The 12,949-nt window shown below is 52.7% G+C and overlaps 1 protein-coding gene across 1 annotated transcript; it reads left to right on the forward strand.

The window, feature by feature from the left end:
• The first annotated feature begins 9,534 nt into the window (after positions 1–9,534).
• On the forward strand, positions 9,535–12,845 carry MFAP4 (microfibril associated protein 4). Its single transcript, XM_070561155.1, has 6 exons — positions 9,535–9,718; positions 10,027–10,105; positions 10,363–10,517; positions 11,010–11,106; positions 11,183–11,365; positions 11,750–12,845. The coding sequence occupies exons 1-6, from the start codon at positions 9,713–9,715 to the stop codon at positions 11,995–11,997; spliced, it is 768 nt and encodes a 255-aa protein (XP_070417256.1). The 5' UTR covers positions 9,535–9,712; the 3' UTR covers positions 11,998–12,845.
• The last annotated feature ends 104 nt before the right edge of the window (positions 12,846–12,949 follow it).

A 12,949-nucleotide genomic window follows, 5' to 3' on the forward strand; every position in this document is an offset into this window, starting at 1 on the left:
AGGGTGTGTGACCACCTCTCCCATAGCTAACTGCCCGCTACCCATGGCCCAGCATCCATGCCTGGGCACACATCTGAGGGGAGTGGCAGCTTATGTCCACAGAAGAAAGACCACGAAAGTTCAAGCAGCCTTACTCATAATAACCCTACAGGAAATAGCCCAAAGGCCCACCTACAGAGAATGGGTAAGTAAATTATGGCGGATTCACGCAACGAAACACTATAAAACAGCAGCTTTCAAAGAGCTTGTTCTCAGGGCCCCTTTGCTCTCCTACTAATCATCAAGGACCACAAAACACTTCCATTTATGTGGTTGCATCCACTAACATTGACCATGTTAGAAATTAAAAATAACAGGTTAAAAGACATGTATTTACCAATTTGTTTAAAATAACAATAAGAAACCCATCATGTGTTTACAAAAACATTTTTATAAAACTAACTGTATTTCCCAACACAAAAAATAATCAGTGAGAGGAATGGCATTGGCCTTGCATTTTTGCAAATCTCTTTGTTATCTGGCTTACTCAAAAACAGCTGGCTTCTCTTGTCTGCTTCTTCATTCCGTCTGCTGAGACGCCACACACTGCGCAGCCTCTGGAAAACTCCCCTGTACACTCATGCGAAAACCAGAGTGGAAGAGGCCATTTTAGTATTATTGTGAAAATCATTTTGATCCCTCAGAACCACTACACAGACCAGTGAAAAAAGAACAAGTCATTGTGCTAAGGAAAACAAACCAGACACCAAAGACCATATACAGATTCTTTCCATTTCTATGAAGTTCAAGAACAAGCAAAATTAACGTAAGATGAGAGGAGTCAGAGTAGTGGCTACCTCAGGTTGGGACAGAAGCGTACAAACTTGGAGGGGCACAAAGGGAAACTTCTGAGAGCCGGGAATACTCTATCTCCTGATCTGGGGGCGGTGACACAGGTGCTCCCCCATGTAAGAATTCATTGAGCTGCACACTTAAATCAGTACACCTGCTCCCTTTTCTTTATGACTGTTATACCTCAATAAAAAAGAAAAATGGGGTCGGCCCAGTGGCGCAGCGGTTAAGTGCGCACGTTCTGCTTCGGCGGCCCGGGGTTTCGCTGGTTCAGATCCCAGGTGCGGACATGGCACCGCTTGGCACGCCACGCTGTGGTAGGCGTCCCACATATAAAGCAGAGGAAGATGGGCGTGGATGTTAGCTCAGGGCCAGTCTTCCTCAGCAAAAAGAGAAGGATTGGAGGCAGATGTTAGCTCAGGACTAATCTTCCTCAAAAAAAATAATAATAATAATAACATCTAGGTAATATACCTTGAACTTGGCTTCAGCTTTATTAGTATCACCAGGATGCGACTGTCCTTTAGCTTGTAAGGATCAGAGGTCAGCTGTGAGGCCCCAGCCCCCAAAGGCATGACCACTCTCCATAAGAGCCAAGACCACCCCCATCCAGCCAGGGCAGACCTGGGAGGCTGCCAAACACCCACCTGGTGATGCCACCACTGGATCAGGAAGACCCAGTCCCATACGGGACACACAGGTGGCCCAGACAACACACCATTCCCCACCCCTGCCTGGCCCCACCCTCTGCTTGGCTCTGGGCAGGACCTGTGCTCCTACCAGACCTGGAAGGTAGAGGAATACATTAAAACTGGCTTTGGTCTTTCTCATCCTGGTGGGTCTCTTCTCTGACACATGACCAACTTTATTTTCAGAGAAAAGAAGAACTTGCTCTTAGTTCTCCCTCAGGCAGAAACTAGACTTTAAGGCTTTGTTTAAGCAGCTGAAGACAACTGTGGACAGGGCTTGGAATCCTTTACAGCCCTTCCTTCTCACGGTTTATAATTACATAAGCCAAAGCCCTTCCTCCATCGACAAGGCCCTAAGAACCTACCCCATCTCCTCGTTGAGCTCTTCCACTACATTCCCACTTTTATCCTCTCTGCTCCAGCCACCCCAACTGACTCACTCTCCCTCAAACATACTGGCACACTCCTACCTCGGGGCCTTTGCATGTGCTCCTTCCTTTGCTTTACTGTTCTTTACTCAAATATCTTCATGGCTGCCTCTTTCACTTCCTTTAATTCTTGATTCCAGGAGTATTTATTCCAGGGATCAACAAACTATGGACCAAACCAGCCCTCACCCATTTTTGTCAACAAAACTCTACTGGAACACAGCCATACTACGTGGTTATGAATTGTCTATGGCTGCTTTTGCACCACACGACCTACGGCAAGAAATTATTTAGAATAAGATGAAATGTGTAAATAATTCAGGGGTTTAAATCTGGTGGATTCATCTCTTACATTTATTTCCTCTTCCTTCCAAAACCCACTAAAAAAAAAATAGAAAGAAAACATAAAAAGTTATCAATCCTCAAGTAGTCCTGCTCAGCCAATTTCTGTGTTTTGTTTGTTTGTTGTGTAAAAATAAAAACAAAACGCTTCCATCTGGTTGTGCCGCTGTAGTCAGATGTTCTGTTCTACGGAGCAGAACACACTTCTGATCCATCAGCCATAGCATGGCCCTGTCCCCCTGGGCCCACAGAGCTCCCTAACAGGTCCCAGAGCTTCCTCTCAAACCTGAACAAATCAGCAGCAGGCATTTGGAGAAAGCCTTAGATCCTTAGATCCTTAGACACAAGAGAGTGACCAAAAAACCAAAGAAAGAAAAGGAGGAAATAGAGACAATGCAGGAAACAGAAGAAAAATTCACAGATTACAATTCATCCTCAAAGAAGAGAAGAGATATATCTACAAAACAAAACAAAACAAAACCCTGCATGCTTCTAAAATGGAACTGACTCAACAATAAGAAAACCACCAAATTTTAAAAATGGACAAAAGATCTGAACAGACACCTCACCAAAGAAGACACACAAATGGCAAACAAGCATATGAAAAGATTCTCCACATTATTTGTCATTAGGGAATTGTAAATTAAAACAACAAAATTGTACACCTATTAGATGGTTAAAACTGAGAACGCTGACACCACAAAATGCTGGTGAGGACGTGGAGCAGCAGGAACTCTCATTCGTTGCTGGTGGGGATGCAGAACGGTGCAGCCACTTGGGAAGACAGTTGGGCAGTTTCTTAGAAAACTAAACATACGCTTACCATGCGACCCAGTAATTGTGCTCCTTGGTACTTACCCAGATATAGCAGCTTTATTCATAACCGCCCAAACTTGGAAGCAACCAAGATGCCCTTCAGTAGGTGAAGGGACAAACTGTGGTGCATCCAGACAATGGAACATCATTCAGCGCCAAAGAGAAATGAGCTATCAAGCCATGAAAAGACATGGAGGAACCCTAAATGCATACTGCTGAGTGAAATAAGCCAGTCTGAAAAGGCCACATACTGTATCATTCCAACCACATGACATTCAGGAAAAGGTAAAACGACGAGAGACAGTAGAAAGATCAGGGGTTACGTGGGGAGGGTAGGACGATCAGCAAAGCACAGGGGAATTTGAGGGCAATAAAACTATTCTCCATGATACTTTAATGGTGGACACACGTCAGTATACATCTGTCCAAACCCACGGAATGTACACCACCAAGAGTGACCTCTAAGGTCCACTGTGGACTCTGGGTGACTATGATGTGTTGATGCAGACTCACCAGCTGTAACAAGTGTCCCACTGTGGTGGGGGGGGGGTGTGCATAGTGGGAGAAGCTGTGTGTGGGGACAGTAAGGAGTATATGGGAAATCTCAGGACCTTCCCCTCGATTTTCCTGTGAACCTAAAAGTGCTCTAAAAAAGCAAGTCTATTTTTATTTAAAAAGGAGCAATTTTTGAACTGCACAGTTGCAATGGGTAGATTTTATGACATGTAAATCTCCATAAAGCCTTAAAACAAGGGGGAGACGGAAAACAAAAACATTATGATACCTAATTTTTTAGTCAATACAAGTGTTAGACATTAAGGGTATACTCCAGAAATCAGAATTAAAAACACAGAGATGGAAAATGTCAGAGAAAAGATAAGAACAAATAAAGAATCAATTCAGAAGGTCCAACATCCAACTAATAAAATTATCTGAAAGAGAACAGAGAAAATTCAGGGGAAGAAAAACAGCTAAAGAAAAGGCAATAAAGAGGCATATTCTCAGCACGAGGGACACGAGCCTCCAGTGTGGAGGGGCTGCAGTGGCCACACGGTAGAGGGAAAACACCCAACCCACGGGGGACTCAAACACCAGGCGGGGGACTGCTGCTTTTCAAGAGAGGGCCTCACAGTACCCTTTCTTTCCAACTATGGGCATGCATTCGATTCCTCAGAAACCAAAAACCTTCCATCTGCATGTTCTCTCCCCAGTATGCGGCACACTTCTCACACATCAAAAAACCAAGCTCCTAAGTTACATAAATCCCAGAAGGTAGACAGAGGACAGAAGGTCGTATCTCAACAGAACCTAATCTCAAAAGCCTTCAGGGTCAAGTTCAAACATCCTAGCAGGCGCTCAATACCCTCCCCATGTCCAACCTGTCTCTTCTCCCGGCCATACCCTGAGCTCAGTCAGCTGAACTCACCCCAAACTATGAAAAGAAGTAGGGAGAGACACCAAATCCCTCCTAATTTCCCCCTTTAAAGAGAAGGAAAATGGGGCTGGCCCCGTGGCCGAGTGGTTAAGTTTGCGCGCTCCACTTCAGCTGCCCAGGGTTCCCTGGTTCAGATCCTGGGCACGGACATGGCACTGCTCATCAGGCCACGCTGAGGCGCCATCCCACACAGCACAACCAGAGGGACTCACAACTAGAATATAGAACTACATACTGGGGGGCTTTGGGGAGAAGAAGAAGAAAAGAAAGAAGATTGGCAACAGATGTTAGCTCAGGTGCCAAACTTAAAAAAAAAAAAAAAAGAAGAAGGAAAATAAGGGGCGTAGGGACTGTGTTCCCCAGCACGAAAGCCCCGGGTGGGGCTTGGACCCAGTGTCAGCCATCACCTCTGCCCCCACGGCCTTCTCTCCCAGCCCCAGCCACCGAGCCTGCTTTCCTCTTCGTGACACCTGTCACCACTGCACTTTAGTTTCCCCGTTTCCCTCTCCAGCTCCAGGAGGGCCGCAGCCTGTCTCTCCTCACCGCTGTCTATACAGTATGGGGTTAGAGTGGCTCGTGTGTCCCAGGTAAGTGTGCATTATGGGCTGGACCGTGCCCCCCGAAGGTCATACGTTGAAGCCCTCACCCTCAGTACCTCAGAATGTGACTATATTTGGAGACAGGGCCTTTTAAGAGGTGAGTTCAAATGAGGCCACTAGAGTGGGCCCTAAACCAATGCAACTGACATTCCGCAGCGCCCCCTGGGACCCGAGACACCACGTCCCCGTCCTGCCAACGCCGTGCAGGCCCTGCCCTCCACACGCAGCCCTGCTGGCACGGTGACCTCGGGGATCACCCGGCCTGGGCGCCCCAGCCACAGCCTCTCCTGCTGGCGAGCAGCCCCGTCTCTCTCTCCGAGCCCCTCACTTGACCTGGTCCGGGGGATACGCCCCTCCCCTGCTTCAGCTCTCTGCCCCTAGGAGTTCCCTTCAAAACCCCTGTCCTCACCCTTGTGTGGCTCAGGCTGAACGGGGCGAGCAGTAGAGGAGGTGGCACGTCCCACAAGAGGTGCCCGACACTGCGGGGAGACATCAGTGTGCCGTTCCACAGGCTGCCGGGCTTTTACAACAAAACCAAAGGAAGACCTTGCGTCGGCCGGGGGCCTAGCAGGAAGCAAAAGGCAGACTCAGCCTCTCCGTTTTGTTTTTAAGAGAATTTAATGAAGAGACACTTCACTTGCGTGCAGGCAATAAGGAAGCCAGCACAGGGTGTGGAGGGGACTAGCATGGTGGGAGCCATTACCATCCCAGGCTGCAGGGCCCAGGCGAGGAAATGGGGTTACCAGAGCCGCGAAGGGGGTTATGGCAGGAGCTGTAACCGGGGGTCGGGGGGGCGGCACAGCCACTGCCAAAACTACAGTCCTGGGCACCACGGGAGCCATGGAGAAACACCCAACCTCTCTCTTCTCCCATCTCCTGCCAGTGCTTCCCATCGGCCAAATCCAGCCAGAAGCCAGGGGCCATAGAACCCAGCGAGGCTCTCCATACAGGGCAGCACCCGGGCACAAAGCAGGACGGAGAAAGGTGGAGTGGAGAGGCAAACGTCCAGAGGTAGGCAAGTGACCCAAGAAGACCAGTGGGATGGATGTTCCCCACCTCCTGGAATCTGGCTCCTGAGCAGACAAAGCCATGGGCCTGCCCAGTGAGCAGCATCACCCTGACAGACTGTCCCTCCTACACCACCACCACGAGGGCTGATGCCCAGAGCCCTGGAGCAGCCTCAGCTCCCACCCGCTCCCAGTCAAGCTAGCTCTCCACCCTCCCAGCAACACCTGGAGACCCTGCAGGCCTCCCAACAAAGTCGGTCAGAGTTGGCATCTGCTGCTGGCAATGCAAAAGCCCTGATATAAACATCTTCACACATTTGAGTCCAGGGTCTTTTTCAAACAGATAATGGGCAGGGCCATCGAGTTGCCTGGAGAGCCAAGAACAAAGCTCAGAGCTTTGCAGCCCAGGCGAGAGCCAATATCACTCAGCGCTGCACTGGCAAAGCCACCACGAGCCAGCCAGAGACCCTAGAACCCAGACGCCGTGGGGTTACCACCACCCCAAGAACAGAGTCTTCATTTCCTGCTTCTCAAATCAAGAGCTCCCCAAATGACTCCCAGGGCAGTGCATCTGACTGGCTAAACCAAGGTGATGTGCCCTCGACCCAACTGCAAGCAAGCTAGGAAAGCAAGTGCCCCACTTTCCGGTTAGGAGGGAAACTCCCAAGCATGGGAATGTCCACAAATAAGTGTACCTTTTTCAATACGTCGGAGTATTTCCTTCAGACAGTATCTTCAAATGGGATTAATGCCTCTTGGGACGTACTGCCCAATTTCTTTCAAAGAGTTAAACTAATTCCACCTCGATCCAGTGAACAGAGTGCCTGCTTTGCCACACCCACACACGTTATCAGTAAGTTTTTTAAAAAACTAATTTAATAGGCAAAATATATTGATATCTCATTGCTTAATTCTCTCATTTCTTTTTTCTCTTTTTTTTGGTTCCTATGTTTGTTTATTAGTTATATTCTGCAAAAGTCTTTGATACTTGACTTAGGACGTGTTTTATTATTTGTTTTGACGACTGATTTTTCATTATTTTCCTTTCTGTAGCCGGTGCTAAAATTAGCTGGCATGTGCTGAAAGAAGAGAGATGTCTTACGATTAGGTTCAGCTGTGTCTAACAGGAAAAACAACAGCGGCTTAAACTAGATACTACCAGCTTCTCTCTCTGCCACATAGGAGGCCTAGAGAAGGGCAGTCCAGAGCTGGCCTCGGAGCCACTCCACAAAGTCGCGAGGGGCCAGTTCCTTCTTGATCACCCCTCCACCAGCCCCGACAGGGCCTCATTCTCACTGTGCAAGGCGGCGGCTGGAGCTCCAGCCATCATGACCAGCCACAGGACGGAGGGAGGGCAGGAAGAAGAGGGAATAGCTGTCTACTGCTATAACACTTCTGTTTGCATCTTCTTGGCCAAAATTCAGACATGTGGCTTCACGAAGGGAGGCTGGACAATGAGCCCAGCTAAAAATCAAGATGTTCCTCCTCAGGACGAAGGGAAGAATGGGCAGTGAGAGGCAGGGAACTATCTCTTCCACAGACAAGGATAAAAACCATGCTGAAGACAATCCATTCACGTAAGAACCACCATTATGTTTATGACAATGACAGCTAATATTTACCAAACAGTTACTAATTGTGGGCACTGTTCTAGGCACTTGATATGTATTAACTCAGCCCTTGCCACACCCCTTTGAAGAGGATCCTATTACTTCATTTTACAGAGGAAGAAACAAAGGCACAGAGAGGCTAGGTAACTCATCCAAGGTCACCCAGCTAACAGGTGGCACAACCTGCATTTCAATGCAGGCAGCCTGGCTCCAAAACCCCAGGACATGACACAACTCTGAAGTGAGGCAACTCCTACTAGCAATTACAGAACCAAGCCAAGGAGGCCAACAGGGCTTATCCAAGAGTCTTATCAACTCAGGAATGAAAAGAGGGGACCAGAGCCAGAGCTGCCTTCTTACTTCATGCCTCTGAATATTTCATTTGTTCATCCCTTTGGCAAAGGTTCTTTCATAACACACATTACATTTGCACTCTAAAGCCTGTGTTTGCCACTCCTTGGGGCAGATAACTGTATACCCAGCAGCCAGCACAAAGTAGGTGCTCGAAAGATATTTGATCTGTGAATGAATGCTGTGCCCGGCCTGCTCTGTGCCGTGCTCTGTGATGGGTGTTGAGTGTCCTGGAATGAGAGCCACAGACCCTGGCACTCATGGCCAACCAGCGGAGACTGACAGGTAGGCCCAACAGGGAACAGAGCAGGCAAAGGAAGGGGAAGCCCCACGGCAAGAAGTGTGGTGTGGCTAGATTGTACTTTATGGTCAGTATGGTACGTTGGAGCCAGACTTAAAACTCCCCTCAAGTCCAAGGTGAGAAACTCAGCCTCAGCCCTGAGGTGAGGGAGCCACCCCAGGCTTTAAGCAGGCGCTAACAGAGCAGCCATCTAGAAAGGCTGTTCTGGCAGCCTGTGCAGAGGACGGAAGGAGGGGGAGCCCAGAAGCAAGGAGATCTGTGAAGAGGCTGGAGCAGTGAGCATCCTGGCAAGAGGCTCCAAGGAGGCCTGGGGCCTGAGTGGAGGAAGGAGCAGACGGGCCTAAGGGATGGTCGGGAGGCCAACAGGACAAGACCTCGGCTCAACAGGGGCAAGGGGAGAGGTGGGTTTTCAGGGTTGAGGATGGGACACTGGTTGAGAGGCGCCTGGAGGGAAGTCTGAGGTGGGACGCCAGCGAAGTGAGCGGTTTGGAAGAAGGAAGGGGGGTGGGGTGAGGTGAAGAAAAACAAAAGAGGCCTCATGCTCGGGTGTGTGAGCCAGACAGATTGCCCAGGGAACTCTGCGGGAGGGGAAAGGAGGGGGCCTGAGGGGGCCAGAGCGAGGCGGGCTGGAAGGGGGCTGGAGAGGGGCCCTGGCTTCAGCTGGGGCAGACAGCAGTTGGACGTCTGCAGGCTGTGCTCATGGCTCAGAAATGTCCCAGCCCTGCCAGGAGACTGCCTGGCCCCCGCTGCCCCTGTCCCCCACCCCCAGCCCCAGCCCGGATCCCACATCAAGAGCTCTGAAGCTGCACCCCCCCAGCCTTCTGCTCCCCCAGAATGGGCCTCCCCTCCCCAGAACCCAGGCATGCCCACACCCTCCCCACCACTGCTCAGCCTTCCCCCAATGCCTGATGAAACACAGGCTAGGAAAGGAAAGGGAGAAAATAAACAGACATCTGAAGGGGGGCCATCAGGAAGCAGGGGATGGGCTGGGGGTACCAGGGGGCCCACAGGTCCAGGGGGCAGGGGGCGGAGGATCCAGGGAGCAGTCTGAGCTAGCAGGGAGTTAACGTCTGCGGCGCTCTGGCCTGGACAGGCCTAATGAGACACAGGTGGTCCCCCGGCCCCAGCCCCGCCTCCCCCGGCCCCCGACAGTGTAAGCGGATGCTGGTTCAGTGCCGGGAGAGGGGGGTTCTCCAGCTACAGGGGGCGGGGTTGGGGAGGCTGGCCCGAGCCCAGCACATAACTGTGGGCGGCTGCAGTCTGGGGCAGCAGACACCCAGCCGCTCTGAGCTGAACTGGCAGCATGAAGGTACGGGCCTGGGGAGGAGGACTCAGGGCACTGCGGGACAGAGCCCACCCTGTGGAGAGGACCCTTGCCAGACAGAGGGTTGTGAAGGCACAGGGAGTTTTCACGATCCAGTTGAAACTTTCAAGCTATGAGGGCACTGAGCCTGTCCCAGAGTGCGGGGTTTCTTAGGAGGGGAAAGAGGGACCAAAGGGTAGGCAAGGGGTTTCTGGCGGGGGTGGTTTGTGTGATGCGGCCACTGCAGAGAAAGCAGAGGGCTCCGGGGCTGGGGAAGGGGCTGCAGGGAGGTGACCCTGTTTTCCTGTTGCCAGGCCCTCCTGGCCCTGCCGCTTCTGCTGCTTTTCTCCACACCCCCCTGCGCCCCACAGGTCTCCGGGATCCGGGGAGATGGTAAGCAGCCCATGTTCACAAACACAGCCTGGCCATCGGGGCCGGGCGAGGAGAGGCTGGGTATCTGGGAGTCAGGCCTCACGGCTGAGCCCAGCCTGTCTCCTCCTATGAAATGGGGCAGGTGGATGAGCCGATCAGCACTCCCCTCTAACAGAGATCTTGCAGTTGGTTGTGGCAGAGTCCTTGGGAGGCAAACTGGCGTGATGAAGTGTCCTTTATGCCTTAGTGGCCTTCTCCTCACCCTCCCCGCCCCCCAGCTCTGGAGAAGTCTTGCCTTCAGCAGCCCCTGGACTGTGACGACATCTACTCCCAGGGCTACCAGACGGATGGCGTGTACCTCATCTACCCTTCAGGCCCCAGCGTGCCCGTGCCCGTCTTCTGTGACATGACCACCTCGGGTGGGAAGTGGACGGTGAGTGGGAGGAGAGGGACAGAGACCTGTTTCTAGTCCCCACTGTGTGACCAGGCTTCACCTCTGTGAGCCTCAGTTTCGTCATCTCTAAAATGGGGATAACAATACCTGTGGCATAGTTTGTGAGCTGCTGCCAACACAGGATTCCAGGTGCTTAAGGTAGGTTAGTGCATGTAATCCTCACAGCAGTCCTGGGAGGAAGGGACCTTTTAGAGACTAAGAACTGAAGCCCAGAAAGATGAAGTAACTTGCCCAAGGTCACACAGCCAGCACCACGACTCATATCCAGGCGGTTGAATTCTAGAACACCCCCCTCTTAACCTCTTCCTGGCACTCAGCAGCTGCTCACTGAGGGGCCTGATGCCAGCATGCGCCTTGTTTTAGGCCCCTCAAGTCCTTTAACAAACAGCCTCAGCATCACAGGGTCCGTGCCTGGGTGAGGCCCCTGCCCACTGGACCCCTGACCGTCCAGGCCCGTCCTCTCTGCTCCAGGTTTTCCAGAAGAGATTTAACGGCTCGGTGAGTTTCTTCCGGGGCTGGAATGACTACAAGCTAGGCTTCGGCAGAGCCGACGGGGAGTACTGGCTGGGTAAGGTGGGGCCCAGGCGGGCTGGAGGGCTGCCCCAGAGCCAGGGCCTTGCTGACCAGCTGCCCCTCCTCCCCAGGGCTGCAGAACCTGCACCTTCTGACGCTGAAGCAGAAGTACGAGCTACTGGTGGACCTGGAGGACTTTGAGAACAACACAGCCTCTGCCAAGTATGCCGAGTTCTCCATCTCGCCCAACGCGGTCAGCGCCGAGGAGGACGGCTACACCCTCTACGTGGCAGGCTTCGAGGACGGCGGGGCAGGTATCCCCCGCCTGCCAGCCTAAGGAGGGACCGTGGGGGGAGAAGCCAGGGCTGGCACTGCCCAGCTGGCCCCTGACCCCCTTCAGGCCCCTCCTTTCCCCTCCTGGCCTGGAAGGGCCACAGCTGCCTGCCAACCAGCTTGGGCCTCAGCTCTGGAGAGAAGCGGTGTCCGCTCACTCCAGGCAGCCCCGTGAGGAGCAGCTGTTTCTCTTCATTGCAGAAGCACAACTACCCAACATCTGGCTCAGGGAGGGTGTCCCATCCTGCCAGGCTGCCACGTGATGTCTCTCTCAGCGTCACTCGTTACTGCCGTCACCCTCCTCCCTGCCAGCTCGGGGCTCAGCTCCCAGCCTCAGCAGCCCCATCCCTCTTCTCCTCCGCCAGGCGACTCCCTGTCCTACCACAGTGGCCAGAAGTTCTCCACTTTCGACCGAGACCAGGACCTCTTTGTGCAGAACTGCGCAGCTCTCTCCTCGGGAGCCTTCTGGTTCCGCAGCTGCCACTTCGCCAACCTCAATGGCTTCTACCTGGGTGGCTCCCACCTCTCCTACGCCAATGGCATCAACTGGGCCCAGTGGAAGGGCTTCTACTACTCCCTCAAGCGCACCGAGATGAAAATCCGGCGGACCTGAGGGGCTGGCCCCGCAGGCTCTAACCCTCGCCTGGCTGCTCCAGGTATCCACGAGTGCTCCCTCTGCAGCCCCTGCCCCACCCCAGGGCCCCTGATACGCTGGTTCTGCTGCTCTCTTAGCACCTGCTCCTCACAGGGGGCCTTGCGGCTCTAGCCCCAACTGATCCCGTCACAGCCAGGGCATCCATCTCTAAGCCAGGCCTCTGACCCCTCCACCTGAGGCTAAGCTGCCAGCAGCTTCCCAGGCCTCCTCTGAAAGGCACGGCCATCCCAGCCTGCACGTGGCTGGGCTCCATGAGTCTCTCAGTTGCCTCTGCCCTATCTCAAAGGCTGAGACCCGGGAGCAGCTCTCCCAGACTGCAGGCTTTTGTTTTCCACCTTAGCCAGCTCCCTTACCGTGGACTCCTCCGTCTGGGGCCACCCTAGCATGTTAGACTGAGCTGGTGCAGTCTGACCAACACCCAGTGTACACCAGACCACCTGCATGTGGCTGCCATTGCCACACCCCAGCACTTTCCCTGGCTGTTCTCAGAGTATCTCCCATCCTTCGCCTCCCTCTCACCAACTTATTTCCCAGTGGTGAGCACCATGGACCCCCAGCCCCACTCACTATCATACTGAGCTTCTCCCCTGCCTGTCCCAGGCCCCCAAAGCTCAATATCAAACTGTATTTCACCACGGCTACTGCACGCCACCCTAGAACAGCCATAACCAAGGTAGGCATAGATGTGAGATCTCCCCACCAACCCCAGGTTGAGTTTGACCATGTGCGGGGGCAGAGGACCACCTCTGTGGGGCTGGAAACGGGTGGGGACTGGAGGTCTCAATAAACCTCAAGACTTTAATGAACTGGCTTTGACTGTTGTGCACGCAAATGCATTTGCTTGGCCCCCAAATGTGGGGACCTGGCTCCTCCTTGCTCCCTTACTGACGGCACGCTGCCCTCAATTTCA

This window comes from Equus przewalskii, chromosome 10 (genome assembly GCF_037783145.1).
Source record: "Equus przewalskii isolate Varuska chromosome 10, EquPr2, whole genome shotgun sequence".
Classification (NCBI taxonomy): Eukaryota; Metazoa; Chordata; class Mammalia; order Perissodactyla; family Equidae; genus Equus; species Equus przewalskii.

Bases quoted from the DNA above. Each gene is read 5' to 3' on its own strand.
- MFAP4 (XM_070561155.1), top strand. The intron at 11,107-11,182 runs GTAAGGTGGGGC...CCTCCTCCCCAG, and splicing joins CGACGGGGAGTACTGGCTGG to GGCTGCAGAACCTGCACCTT. The intron at 11,366-11,749 runs GTATCCCCCGCC...CTCCTCCGCCAG, and splicing joins CTTCGAGGACGGCGGGGCAG to GCGACTCCCTGTCCTACCAC.